At 35.0% G+C, this 19,639-nt stretch overlaps 1 protein-coding gene across 1 annotated transcript in view; it reads right to left on the bottom strand.

Moving 5' to 3' along the window:
- heph (polypyrimidine tract-binding protein 1 heph) overlaps positions 1-19,639 on the bottom strand; it is a 422,821-nt gene that overhangs the window by 274,608 nt on the left and 128,574 nt on the right. The window contains exon 5 of the mRNA XM_017609147.1: positions 14,106-14,153. Coding sequence (XP_017464636.1) covers positions 14,106-14,153 — 48 coding nt within the window. The remainder of the gene's footprint in view (positions 1-14,105; positions 14,154-19,639) is intronic.

Raw genomic sequence — 19,639 nt, 5'->3', positions numbered from 1 at the left:
AAATTGCTGCCCTCTGAGTGACGTAAAAGCAAGAAATTTAATTTTTTTTTGATAGTCTTTTATGCAATTTTTGTAATTAAGATATTTATTGCAGTCCTGATGATGACTTCAGACTGAAGTCGAAATAAAGACGATTTAAAAACAACAAAAACAGATTGTTTTATTTCAACCCGGCCTTGAGCTCAAAAAAAAAAAAAAATATATGAATCTTTTTATTTAAATTTGAAAATCACTTTAGATAGAATGTAAACAATTAATTTTAAACGTAAAAGTCCTAATCATTAATGAGTCTTTGAATGAGTGTACTTTGGAAATTGTAGACGATGGTTTTCTACAACTTGGAGAAGAAACTGTTTTTGGTTTTCCTGATGCGTTAAAATTGAATTGTAAATTTCAATCAACGCAATTCCACGTTCAGCTGCGTCATTTACAACATTTAGTTTCTGAATTTTATTGTGTGCGTTGAGGTAGTTCGGATCTTCACACCATCAAGCAGGATTTTTTCAGAAAGTCTTCTGAAACAATCATTGCTTTATACAAAAATTAAAGTATGTTGCGTCACAAAGTTTGATAGTTCTTTCTTTGGAATTAAATTTTTATCTATTTGTATCGTTCGGCCAGGTGCGTCCAACCCCTTTTTTGTTAAAGCTAATACCATGGCTCCTTTCATTTCATCTGGCACAGAGGGTTCAAATAATGCCAGTAGGACTAATTTCTCACTTAACTAACAAGAATGTCGAGACATGCTGTTAAATGCTACTTCCGTGACTTTACAGTTGATGTGTTTGCAATCTGTAAGTTCCTTTGGTAATTTCAGATCATTGAACGGAGCCAGCGTAGGCTTAGGACATGCATACGAATTTTTCAAATATATTCTAACTGTAAAAATGTTGAGTTGACGCCCAGAGTTAAGTTCTCTACTAGTTAAGATGAACTGATACCGGAATATATAAATTTTTAAACAGTAAATTATCTTTGCCATCCACCTTGCTTGACGAACAGCTCCAGGAGCCATGGTAGGGACAATTTTATGAGAATATTTACCTAAAAAGAGCAATGCCAATTGGAGGAGCTCTTTGTATTCATCTCTTGGCTGGACACTTTCCATTTGCTTTCGAAAGAAAGCGATCAACTCATCCCGAACTGGTGATATCTGATTGATAATATTAGGATCTTCTAATCCAGATTTGTATTCAAATTTAGAAATACTTTTCCAGTTAGTTTTAAATCTTTCAAGGAGCTTAATATTGGGCCCAGTGGAAGGTTCAAAAAGAGTATTAAATACTGCACCAACTGGTAACTCCATTATATGGTGTCTGCAAGCTAAAGGAAGAAGGCTTTTTTTAAATTTATTTTCCAGCAAAGGACTTTTATCTAAACCACTATTGCTTGAATTACTATCAAAGCACATTGCTACTGTGCGATCTGCTATATACCAGTCTTGAAGTACTTCGTAAACTGCTTGTGCTTCTGCTTCACCAGTTCAGTTGTTAATAGCTGGTATACCTAAAAGGTTCGCAACGTTTTATCCTGATAGAATCACAGCTAGTCGATCAACGTTCTCCTTTGACATTAATGTTGGCAGCAATTTTCCATCCCAATGGACTGTAAATAATGTGTCAGGTTTAAAATCAGGCGATTGAGGGAATAAACTTTCAATTCTTTTACGTTTGTTACTCTGCTTTGTTGTCATTTCTATGTAGTTTTATAGTTGCATCTTCATTGTTGTTGTGTGCTATTAGATTTATTTTAGGTTTTCTGTCCTTTTATTTCTATTTTTTAATAAATTTCGCCACTCTGCGTGCAGTTTTCTTACCTTCGAAATTATATTCCGTTCATCTGCATATAACATATTATTATTTTTCCAAAACTCAACAACTGCAGAAGATATTAATCGGGGACTGTATTGCAATGTTTTTTATTTTTAATATGCTCATGAAGAAGCCGACTTAAAACCTGTTTATTTGTTGGAAAAACACAATTGGTCATATTTTCTGAGGACCTTCCGATAAGCCCTAAATCGTTCACTTGATTGTTGTTTGGCATTGCCTTTTAACAGAAAATAATTATGTTATACAACCTAACCTTGCTTTAAATTATAAGGTTTTTCCAAATATGCAATACGCATTACTTACACCGAAGAAAGTGTTGCTAACTTTTAGATGGGCACCCTAATGCATATTTAGCAAGCTGCGAAATTCTGTATCAAATACAACAACAAGATACAGCAAAAAAAATTAAGTGAGCGAGATGAGAAGAATGAGAGAAATATGTAGCAATTCTAACAACAAAACAGCTGGCATAGAGTCGCATTCATCTTGCTATGCTTTATTGCAAAATATGTACATGGGTCCAGACGTTGCATACTTTGCAGCGATAGGAAATTCTGTTTCCCATGTATTGTGTTGTTGTGTGTTTGCAAGTTATGCAATCCGTGCTACGTGCAATGGTTTTGCAAGATTTCGAGAATACCCCTACAGTTTGATATTGGAAACGTTTTGCAGCAGAAACTATTAGCCTTCATATAACACTTTATTTGAACCATTGATATAAGGCTTTCCAACCTCTTCCTATTTCGAATCTTAGTTTTTGTTGAATTCATTAATGAAAAAACGCGCTCAACAAAGCATATGAGTGCGGCAAGGAAAATAATATGAATTTACTTATATTTCCAAACATTTTATTGCCTGTTTCGATTTCACTCCATAAGCAATTATCCAAAATTCTTCAGAGTCGGGTGGAATGGTTCTGAGAAAAGTTATTCCATTGGAAAGTTAAAAGATTTAAATATTCAGTTTCCGCTGCTTTTCTTTCCTTCAAAGTCAAAAGGTGAATTGGCAGGTCCCTGAAACTCGCCCTCTAGTGATTCACACACTTTTCTGGTGACAAAATCAAAGCTTTTTTAAGAGTATTTAATTAACTAGGTAATCGTTTCAAAAGTTCTTCGATTAGGGTGATTAAACATTTTTGACAGTCTTTTAATACGCTTCTAAAGTCACGTTGATCACGCAGTTCATTAGCCTCTTCCGTAGAATTATCGTGGAAAAGAAAGTTTTGTATATTTTTATAATTGGTAAAAATTTACTTGATGGGAAAAAATCGCCAATGGCGATTTCCTTAATTTTTACGCGCAAATATCAAAAAAAAATCGCCAAATCTAGATACTCTGACTTCGAGAGACGGAACATTGATGAGCATGCACCTAGCACTGTATGGAGGCAAGGGATTATCAAAATGAAGTGGTTGAAGACCAAAACGTAGAAACTTGCGTTGAACTCTTTCAGTTCTAAAAGAGTGTGCGGAAGACATCGGATTCCAAAGGCATACTCTAATTTCGATCGCATTAAAGAATTATATAAGATTTTTCCAGTGTATGGCTCGTTGAAGTCTCTAGCATACCGACGAAGATAAGAAAGTTAGCATAAGCCTTCGGAATAACCTTATATATATATACTATGTACATATGTAAAAACAGCAGATATTAAGCAATGCGCTAACTTGTACATTATTTCCAAGCTTTTTGACTTTTCCACTTCAAAGCATAAAGCTTTTTTGCTTTTTTGTCGAACGTAGTCTCAATTACTGACGTTGCATTTTATTGTTCACAAACTTGGTCATTTAACCCATATAATTTCAGTGTTCCCACGAATAGAACATGTACATATGTATGTATGTACAAACATGCGACCGATCTTAGCTTTCAAATGTATAACTGAAACTCATTGAGTTATAAAAGGGTCAATTGGCAAAGCAATTCAAAAGTTCCTTAAAATATTTTTAGTTTCTACTTTTGTTATTTGTAATTTACTTCGCTTTGCTTATTTCAACTTAAGAAAGAACAATTGTTTAAAGCCTAACTTTCGCAATTACTTACAACTACGCAAAAATGTTAAAAGTCAATATACAAATGCAAGCGAAGGAACAGTGAAGTAAAAATTTCTACAAAGGATTCTCTTTGCTGTAAAAGGTCAATCAGCGCGTATTTAGAGACAAACGTAGTCAAAACACCCCCAACTGAAAGAAAACAGAAAACCATTACTTATTTTAAATCAAAACTCAATTCAACTTTTCAGTTTCAAAATAACAAAAACATGGAGAATACATGCATACAAACATACGCACTGAACAAACTCTACTAAGCGCTATGCCAGCAATACCGTGTAGCTAACTCAGCTAGTAATAGAAAACGCAAGACAAGGAACAAAACGCGTGTGAAGCGCGTGCCTGCAACTGAGCGAGTTAATATTTTGTTTTAATTTGCAGTGTTCAAATTTCTGCCAACAAACTCGGCTCTCCCCTTTGGCAGTTTACAATTTATAAAATTTCACCTTTGTTATTCAGCATTTTCCCAGCTGGAACTTTGTTACCTTTCTTTTGTTCTTCTTATTATACTCCTGGCAGCGAGCTATCTTTTGCAGTGTGCAGAGTAAAATTTATTTGTATCGTTTGCGTGCCAGGGCAACTCGGTTGGAAGGAATAGGGGCATACACACACAACAACAACAAGAACAAGAGAAATGTTTACAAGAACAAGTTTTGTAACAATGCAAGGAAATATGTATTCCATCTTTATTCAACATTGCCGAGCAATCACTGTCTATGCATTTGTGTATGCATGACTGCGTAACAACCCTGCAGCAAAATTTAGAGACAGGCAAAGCACTAGTTCCACCCTACAAATTTTCTAAACTACTGCAAAACGGCTGCAGAGCGGGACAAATGAAAAACTTGAGGTGCGCTAGTTGCGCTGCCCTCCAAGCTTCTCACTGTTATCTAGCATCTGAAAGCTTAAAAGTAAATGCACAAATTCTCACTTCTCGTAAAATAAGAATATAGCTTTTCTGGCAGACCTTCTCTTACATCCTTGGTCGTAAGTTCAAATCGCGGTAGAGGCAGCTGTGATTTTCAGATTTACACCCTTATTCTAGAACCAGAATTTTCGTAATTCGTAATTCGTAGCTACGTTCCGAAAAACGAAAAATCCTCATGCTGCAACCCCTGCGGAAACATGTGCAGCATTGCCAGCTATCAGCTGTATGAAGGAAAACAAAGTGGAAAAGAATTAAACAAACACTTATTAAGTGCTTATTTATAGTAAAATTGTTTGATTTTACATATTTTAAAGGAAACAATGGATTACATTCCATTTGCAATTATATCAGCGGAGTAAGAGCGCGCTATGGAAATGATTACACAAAGATATGCGCAGCTGTCGGACAATGGACACATCTATGTCAGCATCTGGTTGAATTGTTGAACCAAAAGTCATAACTCCTCCTATGAAGAAGAACTGAAGAACTGGTTCTCAATCCAGTTAATGCAATAACAGCTTCTTCCAAGCCATTGAAAACATGCACTTTGATGGGTACACCACCTGGTGTGCTTGATTCTGCCTTCGGCCGCGTTTAGGGATTATAACTCTTACTAAGTAGAATTAACCTTTCTGTGTTACCGGAGAAGAGGGGCCAAAGGTATACAAAGTTTCTTGTATATACACCCTCCAGTGAAAAGCCAAACCAGTTAGAAAAAATACTAGTTCATTACCTAGTATGTGCCTACCAGTTCGACAATTTCGAAGAACTTAGGCGATCAACGACATCTACCTTTGAATTGCCAAAGCCAAAAATAAACCGCAATTAATTGCTTTTCTTACAAATGTCGGCTGTGGCGTCACGTGAAGACTACTGGTTCTGGTTCCGAAATCGCAGGTTCGAGGCCGCTTGGAGGTGGTTAAGATTTTTAAAGTTAAATAAATGTAAGTAAAAATAATTTATTAAATTTATAAATAAATAACAAACTTGAAAATCTAATTGCATTGCCTAAAAACATTTAGGAATAAATGCTTGTGCTATAAAAACAAAGAAATTAAAAAAAAAATATTTTTTTATTAAATTTATAAATTACAATAAACAGCCTAAACATAAAAATAAATTTATAAAAAATAAAAATAAAATAAAAAATAAAAAATTTAAAAATTTTCCCTGCGCCAGGATTTGAATCTGGGACCTCAAGCTTACCACGCGAGTGCTTTGCTCTGTCGGCTATTGTGACTGCTGGAGCGTCGCGAGGAAAAAGGCACACTTATGCTTTTCACGGAGCATGAATTGACTCAACTCATCATATCTCATCAACTGGTATGATCGCAATGTTAAAAATACCAGCCGCTAACATTAAAAAAGGATAGAACGTGAACTAGTTCGGCTGAAACGCAAACCGGTAGAATTCTAGTTCACAACTAGACGCTTTCCCTGCAGGGTACATATGTAACTCCGACTACGCCATTCACAGTATTTTTAAGGAATAATTAAGGTAATATTAAAAACCCATTATGTGTACAATTTTAGTAAAATAACTTCAAAACTGAGGGAGTTATTTATCAAATAGTTAAAATTTAATCAAATTTTCAAGTACCGTTATCTCGAAAACCGGAGCCAATCTGATAAAACGGGGCATGCCATTGAATTTAGAACGTCCCAATTAAGTGAGTTCAACTTTCAAAATCTTTGCTCAAAGTTTACAAACTTGAACAGCGTAATTTGAGCCCACTTATTTTTTTGTTTTTAGTTTCATATTTATTCCTCGTCTAACTTTTGAAGCACTTGATGAAAATGGATTACACTTATATTGATCGATTTAGTAAGAGATTACGAATAAAATGATATATAAAACATAGGTGTGCTCACAAATTTTAAAATAAAATTTTTTTTTCGAAAGGTACCTATATTGTAGATTTGCACATAAGCGAAAGGAAAATGTATTTGTTTAAAAGAACAGCATAAATATTTCTTGGAAACACACATCGATTTACAATTTTTATCTCGCTTCCGATACAGAATTTTTTTCGTACAAAATTACACAAAAAAGCTGTCAATTTCTCACCCTTTTACGCATGCCATTGTTACTATTCGGATTGCGGAATATTATTTCTACGATTCGTTACAAAATCCGAATACGAAAGACTTGCAGTATAGGGGTGATAATAAATTTAAATTGTTGCGTGATCAAATTTAATTTAAATAAAATAAAAAATAAATAAAAATTAAAGAAAATGCAATCTGTAAAATAAAAGAAAAAACTATAGATATCAAAAAATGGAATAATCAAAATTGTTCTAATAAAAAACTTATTGTCCCCAAGATCTGTCCAAAATGGAACCAGTCCATTTCGTAAGACATCGCCATGTTAAAAAAGACAGTTGAAAGTATTGATTTTGGAAAGAGGAAGAGCCAGTAACATCAATTTTCAAGCTTGTTCGCCGCTAGTTCTAAACCAGTTTGATTTGCTACAGGGAAGCTAAAGCACACTAATACAACTACAAATTAACAAAATCAAGAGAATAACAATAGTATAAATAACAAAAGTGGGAAAACAAAATAAAAACAATTAAATGAAAATACTAAAACGATAAACACAAAAGTTAGCAAAAACAATGAATTAATTGTTTTGTTGCAATGATCTCGTTTTGCACAGCTTTGTTAGTCAGGACAAAGAATGAGCGGGAGGAGTACAAAGGCGACTTGAGGCAAAGCACTGTTTAGCTGCTTCAATATTTCAAGCATTGTACTCTCGGTAAAAGACGTGGTTGGAACAGATTTTCTTTAGCAATTAATGCTAGCTATGCATCGGCAATCTCCAAGCAGTCAACAACACCAATTGAATGAGAAAATAAGCTTTTCGAATGTCCGAACAGCTAGCAAAAGTTGAGAAACTATTATCATTTAGAGAATAAACAATTTTATCAACTGTTAGCTATAAATGTACATACATATAAATTCATGTATAGGAGCAAATACATACATATGCACATGTGTTTTATGAATGACCAGCGGATATGCAATTTCAAAGGAAAAGTTTAATAAACAGTCTTGTAGGTAGAAATAAACGAGTAGAACAGTTTTAACCCTCGTATTATTAAGATTTATTTCTACTAGCGACTCATTTACAACGAAATGGTTTAGATTAGGAAATCTAATCCATCAAATTTGTGGCCCCGCAAACGCCATTTTTAAGGGATCAGAAATGAGAATCACCGGAATTTGCGGGACTACAGAAAAACAATTAAAAATGCGAATGCTAGTTCTGAACGTGCTCGCCAAAATGTTCGTCGTGCATGGCTGTACTAAATATACACATTGTCGTTTGAAGTACAAGCCGAATATCAACAAAATGCAAAACCGCGTATCAAGATAATGCAAAACCGCGTATGTGAGGTTGCATAAATCATTTTCTTGGGAGTAAAAGCACTCCTATTTCGAAATGGATCCCTTTTTATAAGCTTTTATTTAACTTGGTCATCCCGCGGAAATCGCGGAAATTTCCAATCGATTTTAAACTAACCTCCCGACAAGTTAGAGACTTGAAATTTTCAGCATAGTTCCAATCACGATGACAATGCAATTTAATATATACATAAATGAATTCCCATATGGTCCAGGGGTCTTGATTCAAAGGCGGTCAAAAAATAGTAAGATTTATGGCTAACAGAGCGTAATTTGCCAAAGAACGTAAAACCACTATACAATTGCTAAAGCTGCGGCGATAGAAATAGGCAGAATGTTCGAGGAATGAAGTAGAATGTTCCACAAAGAGAAACGTCAAGTTGGATGAACGAATTGAGTTAGTTACAAGACAGCAAGCTACAAGTAAAGTGAGCAGAGAAGTGAGTTGCGAATAAGGAAGCTATAAGTTTAATTGTGTTAACAAGTTTAGTTAAGCGTTGTTATTGCTTTAACAAGTATTGTAGAGTGTATTAGCGAGTATTGTAAATTGTTTGCTGTACAATAAAGTTAATTGTACTACAATTTGGCCATCGTAAGCATTTATTTAACAATCCAGCGATACGAGCCCGAGTATATTTGGGAAATCCCTCAAGGCTTCGAGGATAATCGTAATAATATGTATGTATGCAGATATTTAAATGCCGGTTTGCTATTCGCGCGACAAGTAAATTAGTACAAATTATTAGTAATTTTCATTAGAGTTTGAATAACTCCTTTATTGAATTTTATTTTATTCATTTTAGTGCAGTTTTGACAAAATTTTGTTGCTAAAAAATCTTTACTACTTTATTTTATTCCTTTGATTCTACATGTTAAATAAAAGCTTGTTTTTAAAAAAATATTTTTTTACATTATTTTATTTATAAAGCAATCGCATTTCTGGCTAGTATATTTCAGGACGAATGGATAAGGATTTAGCTAAAAGCTTGTTTTTGCATAATGACGATGCGCGGTTGTGTACTTTAACCGACGACATCATTTCATAATCCAGTAGATAATTTCAGGAGTTAAAAGCACTTCCGAAAGGCCTTCCGCTCCACATTCCTTTCTCCTTCCTTTTTTGTGTGGACTGGCTTCTTATTTCGCTACCCATAGAGGGTCTTCCAGAAGGGCTTTTATAGGACGTACTTCAGAAGGCCTTTTTAAGGAGTTCATTCAAAGTTGATTCTTTGATTTATACAATTCATACATCTCTAAAGTACTTGTTTAAGGTTTATATCAAATATGTGTTATTGCAAATTAAAATGTATATTGAAATTCATTTGTAATGCTAAATGGATGAGCGCTTCTGGAGGGAAGCATTTTTCAGCCCAAGCAGGGGAAACCCTCTTCTGTGGCTGACTGAACTCCTCCTGTCGCTGCATTCAGTAGACTTGGGCCGCTAACTGAATGCAGCGACAAGAGGAGTTCGGTCAACCACGGAACCCCTGCTTGCATATTATATTTTTTTATATATATTTTTCATAGTTCTTGCATATTTTTTGCATAAATTTTGCATATTCAATTTGGATAAAAATCCGAGCTCTACTCATAACTGTGGTTCTATCAGAGGCAAACATTCAGCTCCGGTGTAATTTATAAGAGTATTTTATATATTACTTCAACGCCATTTTCAAATCTAAAACGGTAAAAAGTTACGCGGAAAAACAGCAAAACTTAGTTTGAATAATCCATAATCACTGACGTTTCAGCTAGTTTTTGGATTACAGCGAGCGACTATTGTTTCAGAACGGATAAAAAACTACAGCAGCTCTAATTATGATTTATTTTCTTCTGGAAAATACCCAACAGATATAGCGATTTTGACCATATACCTACGAAACTATGCATAATCACCAAAATCAAAAGTTCCTAAATCAAATCGTCTCTTTTACATATCAATTTTGAATATAACTTTTTAGAGGATATAATATGATTTTTTTTCAGACACGCGAATCCCGCGGAATTGGTGGAATTGGTTATTTGAAATTAAGCTTGCTCTCTTGCGATGCATTTTGGATATAGTTCCCGGTTTAAAAGTCAAACTTATCTGTTGAGGAAAAAAACCTTTTACCAAAAACATGTTATTTCTTTTAATTATCAAAAAAGGGATATTCATGTAAATAGTAAGGCTTTCGAAAACATCAATTTGTAAAGCAGGAGCCAAAAATGTACATACTTACATATTTTGCCAAAATTCCCTTATTTCCAAAATAGGGGGACTACTACAAACTTTGCTGTATTCGAATCGCCTCAAATGGTCATAAAAGGACTAAACACACAAAGAAATCATTTGTCTCCTTTGTAAAGTCTCGGCTTATAGTTCTGATAATTCGTAAATTTCATAGTGCACTGAATAAGAAAATATGATAAGATTGCGGAGGTATGTGCAAGCAATTTGCGTGCTAATATTTTGATAGCACAGCTTTTGTGTAAATTCAGCTTTGTTATGGTGTTTTGCTAAATTGGAAAGAGCATCATAGTAGCCGCCTTGCTGTTTTTGGCATAACTAATTATTTAAGTAAAAACTTTACCAAAAGAAAATGTTTATCTTTGTAAAAATTGCAGGTAAAATAGATAAGAGTTACGAGCATCTCAAAGATGTCTAAAAATTTTCTAAACTCGTTTGCGTAAAATTTAAATCTTAAAATATTCGATTCACTTTGCAGCGAAAAAGTGCGTAAAACTCTTCCCTCAGTTACTTCATTCGATTTATTAATCAACTTTGCGCAAATTTTGCTAATAACAACAAAAATAACGATTTCTATTAAGTAGCGCACGCCCTTCGCAGTCAAAACTTTTACTGCGTGGACGTGCCACACATAAGTTTAGCAACATGCATTCAACTGCTTGCCCATTGTGTGCCAGGGGGAAAGCGTTAGTTAGGCATCCACTCGGTCGGCAAACTTGTCGCAAACAATAATAAAACAACATGAAATGAGTTCAGCAACTGGCGGCAAAATAGAAAGAGTACAAAAAATTGCAGCAACTTTGGCCTGTCAATAATTTTACCTACATACATATGTATGCATGTATATTGGGCGTACGTGTATTGGCATGCATGCCCCGCAATGTCGCGCAATCGAATATACCACAGCAAACAAACAGCAGCGATAAAGTTGCCACAGCTACAACAAAATCACAATAGGAAAAACAAAATTACCCGGTCACATGCAAAGTCAGGCAGAAGTGACAGAGATGCCGGAGAGTCAGTGGGCGGGCAAGTAACCTAGGAATGGAGTCTCCTTGCAGGCGCACAAAGTAGGCGATTTCAAAGTGGTTAAAAACTTTTCTTGCTAATAAGCCAAACTGATGCTGTCGCCGTCACAGTCACCGTTACAGTCGAGCTGCCAACAACAAATATGAAACGCACCGGCGAAGAGCTAAAGAACAGCATTACGCAAATGAATAGGCAGCGCGGGTAATGTTACTCATATTCCTTTTACACATTAATTCAAATTTGTTTGCGTAGCAGTGTTGCCAGATCTTCGGCATGAGAAAACGTCGCTCTTGGTCTGAAATAAAATTATAGTTTAAAAAACTAAAACCTCCCTATTATAATTGCCATTCGTACTGTCATCAGGTATGTAACTTGAGAATAGAAATCGCTGCATCTTTTAGGCGCATCAATATTACATAGTTACATCCCGAGCTAATAAAAGGAAGGTAAAAACGTAATTTCCTACCCGAAAATGTCTTTTTCAAATGCATGCCCAGAGAATTGTTCTTATTAAACTTTTATTGTATACAAAGGTACATACATATATTAAAATGTCATCTCGACAGAGCACATTTAAAATTCACTGGTTTGAGATCGTTAATATAAAAATCATTTTATACGTACACTTGTGATCAGCTGATTAAGATTTATTAAGAAAATAATTCAATATCTGTTCTACTTACAAGATTTAGTAACAGAGAAACATTACAATTATTTTTTACACAAAAAACGTCCAAACGTCAACAGGATACAAAAAAACGTGCAAATGACGGTAAAAACGGCAACCTGGCAACACTGTTGCGCATAGAAAATTCTTGAAGCAGCCAGTTGGTAAAAAAAAACAGACGGCGGAGTAACTAGGTGCGGTATACATACATATGTACAGATATTTCACCCACATTTCGTTTAAAGTACAAAACCGCGTATGTGAGGTATCATAAATTATTTTCTAGAGAGTAAAAACACTAATATTTGAAAATGGTTCTCTTTTTTATAAAGCAATTGCATTTCTTGGTAGAATATTTCAGGACGAATGGATAAGGATTGAGCCAAGAGCTTGTGTGAGCAAATCCAATTTTTGGCAGCAAATGTCAGTTACGCGGTTATTCAGAATGACGTTACGCGGTTTTGTACTTTAAACGACGAAATATAAGTGCGGGATGCGGAGTAATGCGAAAATGTCAAAAATTCTATGTAAGTTTGGGAGTAGCGCGACAATTGCAATTTAATTTATGCCTCGCAATATCTCCAACAACCCACTGGGAGAGTGACGGAGCAAAATCCCGAGATGTTTTTGCAGTGATGAGGTCTAATATTGAAATGACTTAAGAAATAGCAAAAGAGGCATTGAGCGAGCGAAGCACCAGCTACTGGTTGCGAGACGTGGTCCGAATAGTCTGATAAGGTAAAAAGTTGCCAATTTAGCATTGCGTATTGATTTGTAGCGTTTGCTAGGATTTAAATAAACCCACCAGCAAAATTAAGCCCACCGATAGGCTGTGTGGGGGTCGCATGACTTTCACGTTCTGTTGATTCGATTGTGGTGGTGAACTCATTAACTTGTTTACCTTTTCCAAAGAAGAAGAAGCGAGAGGCAAGGGGTATTGTGGACGCCTCCAGCCGTAGCGTAGGGGGTTGTGTTCACTATTCCCGCCTGCCAAGTAGCATATAACGAACAGCAGCCGAGGAGTAACTTTCAACTTTTCGCTTTGATACGCGTTTCAATTTCGTTGCTTTCTATGAACTTTAATTAGCAACAGATTGATCTAAAATTCATTTAAGTGAGGCATTCTCAGCATTGCCGAGCGAAGCGAATCGAGTGTGGTGCGGTAAAAGAACTTTCGCATTTTGTTCGCCTATTGAAAATTTTCCTTTAGAATAGGAACGAAAGAGGGCGAGCTGATAAGCACTCGAACAATGTAAGCATTTTGTTTTCTACCCACACCAAATAAATTTGCGATAAATAGAAAATAGCGAAATTCATTTGCCAAAATAAGCAAACAACAGGCCACTAACCAACAACAACTCCTACGTTGGGCCTGAGCCTGGCAACACAAAAATGAAAATAAAAATGCAGCAGCTACTAAGTAGCTATGAATGCCAGTCATAATTACGGCGTAATAACCGCGGGTGTGACGACCGACAAAAGCTTGTGTACAGCATAGCACCACTCCTTTAAGTCCTCTCCCTTTCATAACATCGGATTTTCCATCGCCAAGAACGGGTATCTTGTTGCTAATTAATTTTCGCTAAATAGGCATAAATATTTGAGGGAAATTAGAAAAACAATGTTGAATAGGAAATCAAGGGAGTGACATTCACTACAGTGGAAATTCGGATGAAGGGTAAAGGGAATACTTTTCGTTTGCGAAATTTTGGACCGGCAAAGTGATAAAGGCTTTTGGAGATTTTGTGCGTTGAGTTGAGTTAAATATCCATTAGTTTAATAAACAATTTGAATAGACCAAAAATGAAGTGGATTTCTGCAAATGCATTCTCAAAGTGTGAACCGGGAAAAAGTGGAAATTCTGTGGCACAAATGAATTGTTCAAAGGAAAGGGGTAATCAAGTAGCCTTTTAAAGTGGTTAGACAGTAATTAAATTAGTTAAATTAAATGGTGGACTTACTAATTCTAGCGGCATTTGTATAACGGGGTAATAGAGTTGAGGACTCACCTGAAATGAAAAAAAGAAAAACGTGGTTATTATTGTGAAAATAAAAATAGAAAGAAGATAAATATTTACTTACATATATGTTAAATGCTTCTTGCATGAGAATAAAAATACAAATACGTGACGATAATAAAGTTTTGGGACAAGCTTCCACAGATATAAGTCAAATTGTGTCATAAATAAATCATAAATCCTTTTAATGAAAAATGCCAGATTTGTAATATTTGTTATATGTTTATATCAACACCTGAGCGAAAGATCGACCTATATGGGCAGCCATCTCGAAAAAGTCCCATCTCAGACAACTTTTCAAAAACACCCTATTTCAGAATTCGATTGACGAATGCCCTAATTCAGAATTTGATTAAAAAACGGCCTATCTCAGAAAATTTTTCAAGAACGCCCTATCTCAAAATTCGGTTCAAAATATGTTTTTGAATCGGCAGCTGAGATAGGGCATTTTTGAACCAAATCTTAAACGTTTCTGAAATTTCATCGTAGAAAACGGGGCGCTTTCTCAGTTTTTCCTTTTGGTAGTTGACATACTACCTATAAAAACTTTCAATTTCTACTGTAACCAATAAAGGTTGCTCAATGATCTTGAAATGCGCTACTGACTCCATTTGAAACAGACAAAACGATCGATAATTTTTTTAAAAAGCTACTGTTGCCATATCAATGAACCGTGTAATGTTTTTTCAGCTAATTTAAGTTTGAATTTCTTCTAGAGTAAAATATAAAGATTTCTTCAACATCTTCTAAATTTATACCTATAAAAGTAAGGTATGGTGCCAGCACCTATTCCAGCAAGAGGGAAAATTTTGGAATGTGCCCCGAACCCCATCTTTGATTTTTATTTGGACCAGTCTTATATATGTACATAGGTCATAATACCATAATAAATAAATACAAATAATTAATAATAAAAGTAAAGGCAAAAAAATTTAAGAAATTCGCGAACTAATAACATTCTCTGAGACTTTGGAGAAAATGTATGCATTTTTGAGAAAGTTAATTCCAATCTGTTTCCTAAAACTCGTCAAACCTACCGTACGACATTAATTTATCCATTCGGCGGTAAGTGTATGTATATACATATGTACATACATATGCTTGGATATAATATAAATTATTGTAAGATTAATAGCGTACGAACATACATAAAATGACATAACGCATGAACTCACATAAAATCATAAGAAAGCCTAACGTAACAACAAATAAAAACTTATAAGATGTTTTTACAGTTGTAGGAATAGTTTTTGAAACTTTATTTTTTAATAATGCCATCCAGGAAAAAAAATTATTCCTCAAAAATTATTACATACATATGTATGTTTGTATCTCAGAAGTAAGAATTTATGAGAAACTACTATTTTTAGTTTTCTACATAAACGTCCACTGCACACTTGAATACCTATCAGAGCTCGTTTAAATTAAGCTTTGAGTAATTATGCAATAACATCCAATTAGAGCTTGACACTTGATGCCTACAAAGCATTACATACACACATCCAGAGATATGAGAAATATGTACGTACTTTTTATGTACTTTTGCATGTATGAGGATAAAGAAACCCTGTAGGAAAACGCAACACAGTTACTACCTTTGTACATACATACGTATGAATAAGTCGACTGGTTTTCAATTCGCTGGCAGCCACTTGACATTTTGGCTCACACTCAATTTAAAATCGGTTGTTGATTTCTCCAGTTAGAAGAGTGTATAAACATCATTAAAACTCAAAACGAATTGAAGGTTAGCTGTTTCGATCAAAATGGCATTTGAATAGGGTTACCATAATTTCTTCAATTAAGTATTTTTTTTTTCAATTTATTTTAATATGGGCAAATAAAATATTAACTAATTTAATAATACATTCCTTAACAAATAATTTATCTCCAATAAAGCTTAAATGGCACCATTCGAATGACGAAGTTGGGCGTTATAAAACCCCTTGCCATTACGTTAAGAAAAATTGTCATTAAATTCGCTTCACGTCGCGTTTTTTTAAATGGCACATATTTTTCGTCATTACAATGCCTAGTGGAAATTCACTTCTTAGAAGATCAAGCACCAAAACGGCATGAACATACTCGTATATCCATGCAAAAAAATCGAACAATAACCGATAGAGGGAAAAGTGTTTTCATGCACTTCGGAAGATCCTAGATTGGATTAGAAAAAAATATGTATATAAATTTGTTTTAAAATTATATTTGCATTTATCTTATACAAAAAATGAATCGTTTGGCCATTTCGTTATGCTTGTCTTCATGTCATTACAAAAAACGGAGAGGGGCCTGACGTTTTACGCCGACTCCGAACGGCAGTGGGCTTTTTAAGAAAGGCTTTCAATGCCGCATGCACAATGTAATGTTTGCTGATGGGCGGCCGGACAAGAAATCAAGCCTAGGTCTTACCGGGAGGAAGAACGCAACCCTAAACACTCCTATTTAAATTTCACTACTATTTGCTAGTTCTTTTAGTATCGGACCAGAAGTTTACTAAAAATTTGTTGTTAACTACAGCTTTTCCTGCAGAGTTCAAAGTACTTTACACAGATGCATAACAAGTTCAATGACCATTTAATTTAGTGTTGCAACAATTGCACCTACAACAACAATCACATTAAAATTATTTGAATGTAGTTAAATATACACTGTATGCGGCAAGTCGCATTCGTAAAATTTTAGCAAACATTAAAAGAAATGTGAAAAATATATAAAGCCATTAATCTAGTTTTTTTAATGATTCAACTTTGAGTGCATATTACAATATATAAAAACTCTCAATTGTATATACATATTTATGTAGGCGGTCGCTGTTGCTGAGTGGTTATAGGTGAGTACTACCATACCACAGTATCTGGGTTCGATCCCAGGTCAGAGCAGCATCCAACATCTAAATTAGAAACAGTCTTTTTTTTAACAGCGGTCGCCCGTCGGGAGCCAATGGCATACCAGACTTCGACCACATTTCTGCCATCTATAAGATTCTCATAAAATACATTCTCCATCTATGTAACAACATCAAGACATGGACGACAAATTGGAGGAGAAACTTGGCCGAGCGCTTAGCAAAAGTGTAAGCGCCAAAATGAAATATATTTTTATAAAGCATGCAGATATATTTCCATAGAAATTGCATAAATGCATGCATATATGTACATACATACATACGCATTTATGAATATCCACATACATATGTAGCAATTTGCTTTCGAGCTAAACGTGTTTGTATTGCTATTTGCTGCATGCGCGTTCCTTTGACTAACTAAATCCGACCATTAAAATATTAACTCGATTATCGACGCAGGTCAATAAATAAATCCCACTTAATTAAGAGATAAACAGAAACAATTATGATATTAATTACGCAATACATAAAATGCTCAAATAGCACATTTTACTTTACCTACACAATGACAACAACAAGCGATAAGCTCGAATGACCAAAGTGTACAAAACACATAGTAGAGCAGCAAAGATTTATAGATTCTAGTGGTCACCAGCAATTGATATTGCACAATGTTTGACTGACATTTTTTGCCAATACTTCAACCTATTTTGTGAAGATTGCTGAAATGATAGTATCAGCATCCGGATAAAAAAGTTCAGCCTTGGATAAGGCGCTTTCACATCGAATAGATATGTAAGTACCTACTAACAATTGGGGTACCACTGAGCCTAGAACCGTTTTGTTTATTATTTTTTATTTTGTTTAGATTGGAAGGCGCTACATTTTGCCTCTTTCTTGAAAATCATATTACGCTTAGTGCATTTACAAACAAGTAAGAAAGTCTAAGTTCGGGCGGAGCCGAACATTAAATACCCGGCGCAATTATTAAATATATGTTTTCCACCTTTCCGAAAGCTACCGCTACACGATAAGCCGGGGTGTATAAATTTTAAGTAAATTAGCGTCCTTAAATTTCGAAATATTGCAGTTTCAAGCATTTCTGAAATATACCGTTATATGAAAAGCGGTCGTAATTTTAGTCCGATTTCAATAATTTTCAACGCTTTGCTTTTATGTGGCAAGCACAATAACCATACCGAGTTTGGTTCAAATTGCTAGAACGGTTAGCGAGATACATATATGTGATCATAAGTGGGCGGTGCCACGCCCATTTTCCAAAATTTTACCATAAACGTATTTCTTGGTAAAGAATTGTTGCAAGCATCAATTTTGAATAAATTAGCTTCAATATTTACTGATTTATCGAAGATTTTGTATTTCTCTAAATTACCGTTATATGGGATGTGGGCGTGGTTATTGTCCGATTTTAAAAAGTTTCGGCGGTTTTGTATGCTGTACCAAGGCCAACAACTGTGCCAAGTTTGGAAGAAATTGGTGCAGCGGTTACCAAGATATACACATGTAACCATAAGTGGGCGTGGCTACGCCCATTTTCCAAAAATTTATAATATTCTTATTTTTCGTCTAAAAATTATTGTAAATATCAATTTTGAGTGAATTATCTTCAGTAGTTACTAAAATATCGCAGTTTTCGTATTTCTGGAAATTACCGTTATATGGGAAGTGGGCGTGGTTAAAGTCCGATTTCGCCCATTTTCAATACCAACCTACCTTGGATTAAGGGAAACCTACATACCAAATTTCGTTGAGATATCTCAATTTTTGCTCGAGTTATCGTGTACACGGACAGACGGACAGACGGACAGACGGACAGACGGACGGACGGACGGACGGACGGACGGACAGACAGTCACCGCTTAATCGATTTCTCTTTTCATTCTGATCATTTATGTATACATTTGTCTATATCTATCTCGATTCGTTTTGCCTGTTACAAACAACCGTTATGTGAACAAAGTTATAATACCCTTGCGCACAAGTGCGCTCGGGTATAAAAAAAAAATCCGGAAGAATACGAAACACATTTGAATCATACAACCTACACCTGGGGCTGGATTCTATAACTGTGAGTTTTCAAGTGTACACTGAAAATTGTATACACTCTTCATTATGCGATTCAGCAACTGTGAGAGTGAGTTTTAGCTGTCAAAAATGTTTACACTTCCCTTGCGAAAAACTCACTGAATTTTAGTTGAGTTTTGAGTTTTGAACACTACATTTTCTTACAGTTACAGAATCCAGCCCCTGCTCTGCAGCTACTCTAAATTTGATGAAAATTACAATTTAACGTAATAAGTACGTACGTATGTATGTATTTTTTATCCATTTTCTCTATAACAGCTGACGAGGAGATAAAGGGCATCCGCCAAAAAGTGCACAGGCAGCTTGCCTTTTAAATAAACATAAACAAGTAAGAAAGTCTAAGTTCGGGCGGAGCCGAACATTAAATACCCGGCGCAATTATTAAATATATGTTTTCCACCTTTCCGAAAGCTACCGCTACACGATAAGCCGGGGTGTATAAATTTTAAGTAAATTAGCGTCCTTAAATTTCGAAATATTGCAGTTTCAAGCATTTCTGAAATATACCGTTATATGAAAAGCG

Source organism: Rhagoletis zephyria, unplaced genomic scaffold (assembly GCF_001687245.7).
Source record: "Rhagoletis zephyria isolate East Lansing unplaced genomic scaffold, Rhagoletis_zephyria_1.1 Rzeph_scaffold_00008, whole genome shotgun sequence".
NCBI classification, from domain to species: domain Eukaryota; kingdom Metazoa; phylum Arthropoda; class Insecta; order Diptera; family Tephritidae; genus Rhagoletis; species Rhagoletis zephyria.
Note: the sequence above shows the minus strand (reverse complement) of the source record. Positions and strands in the feature narration are given on the sequence as shown.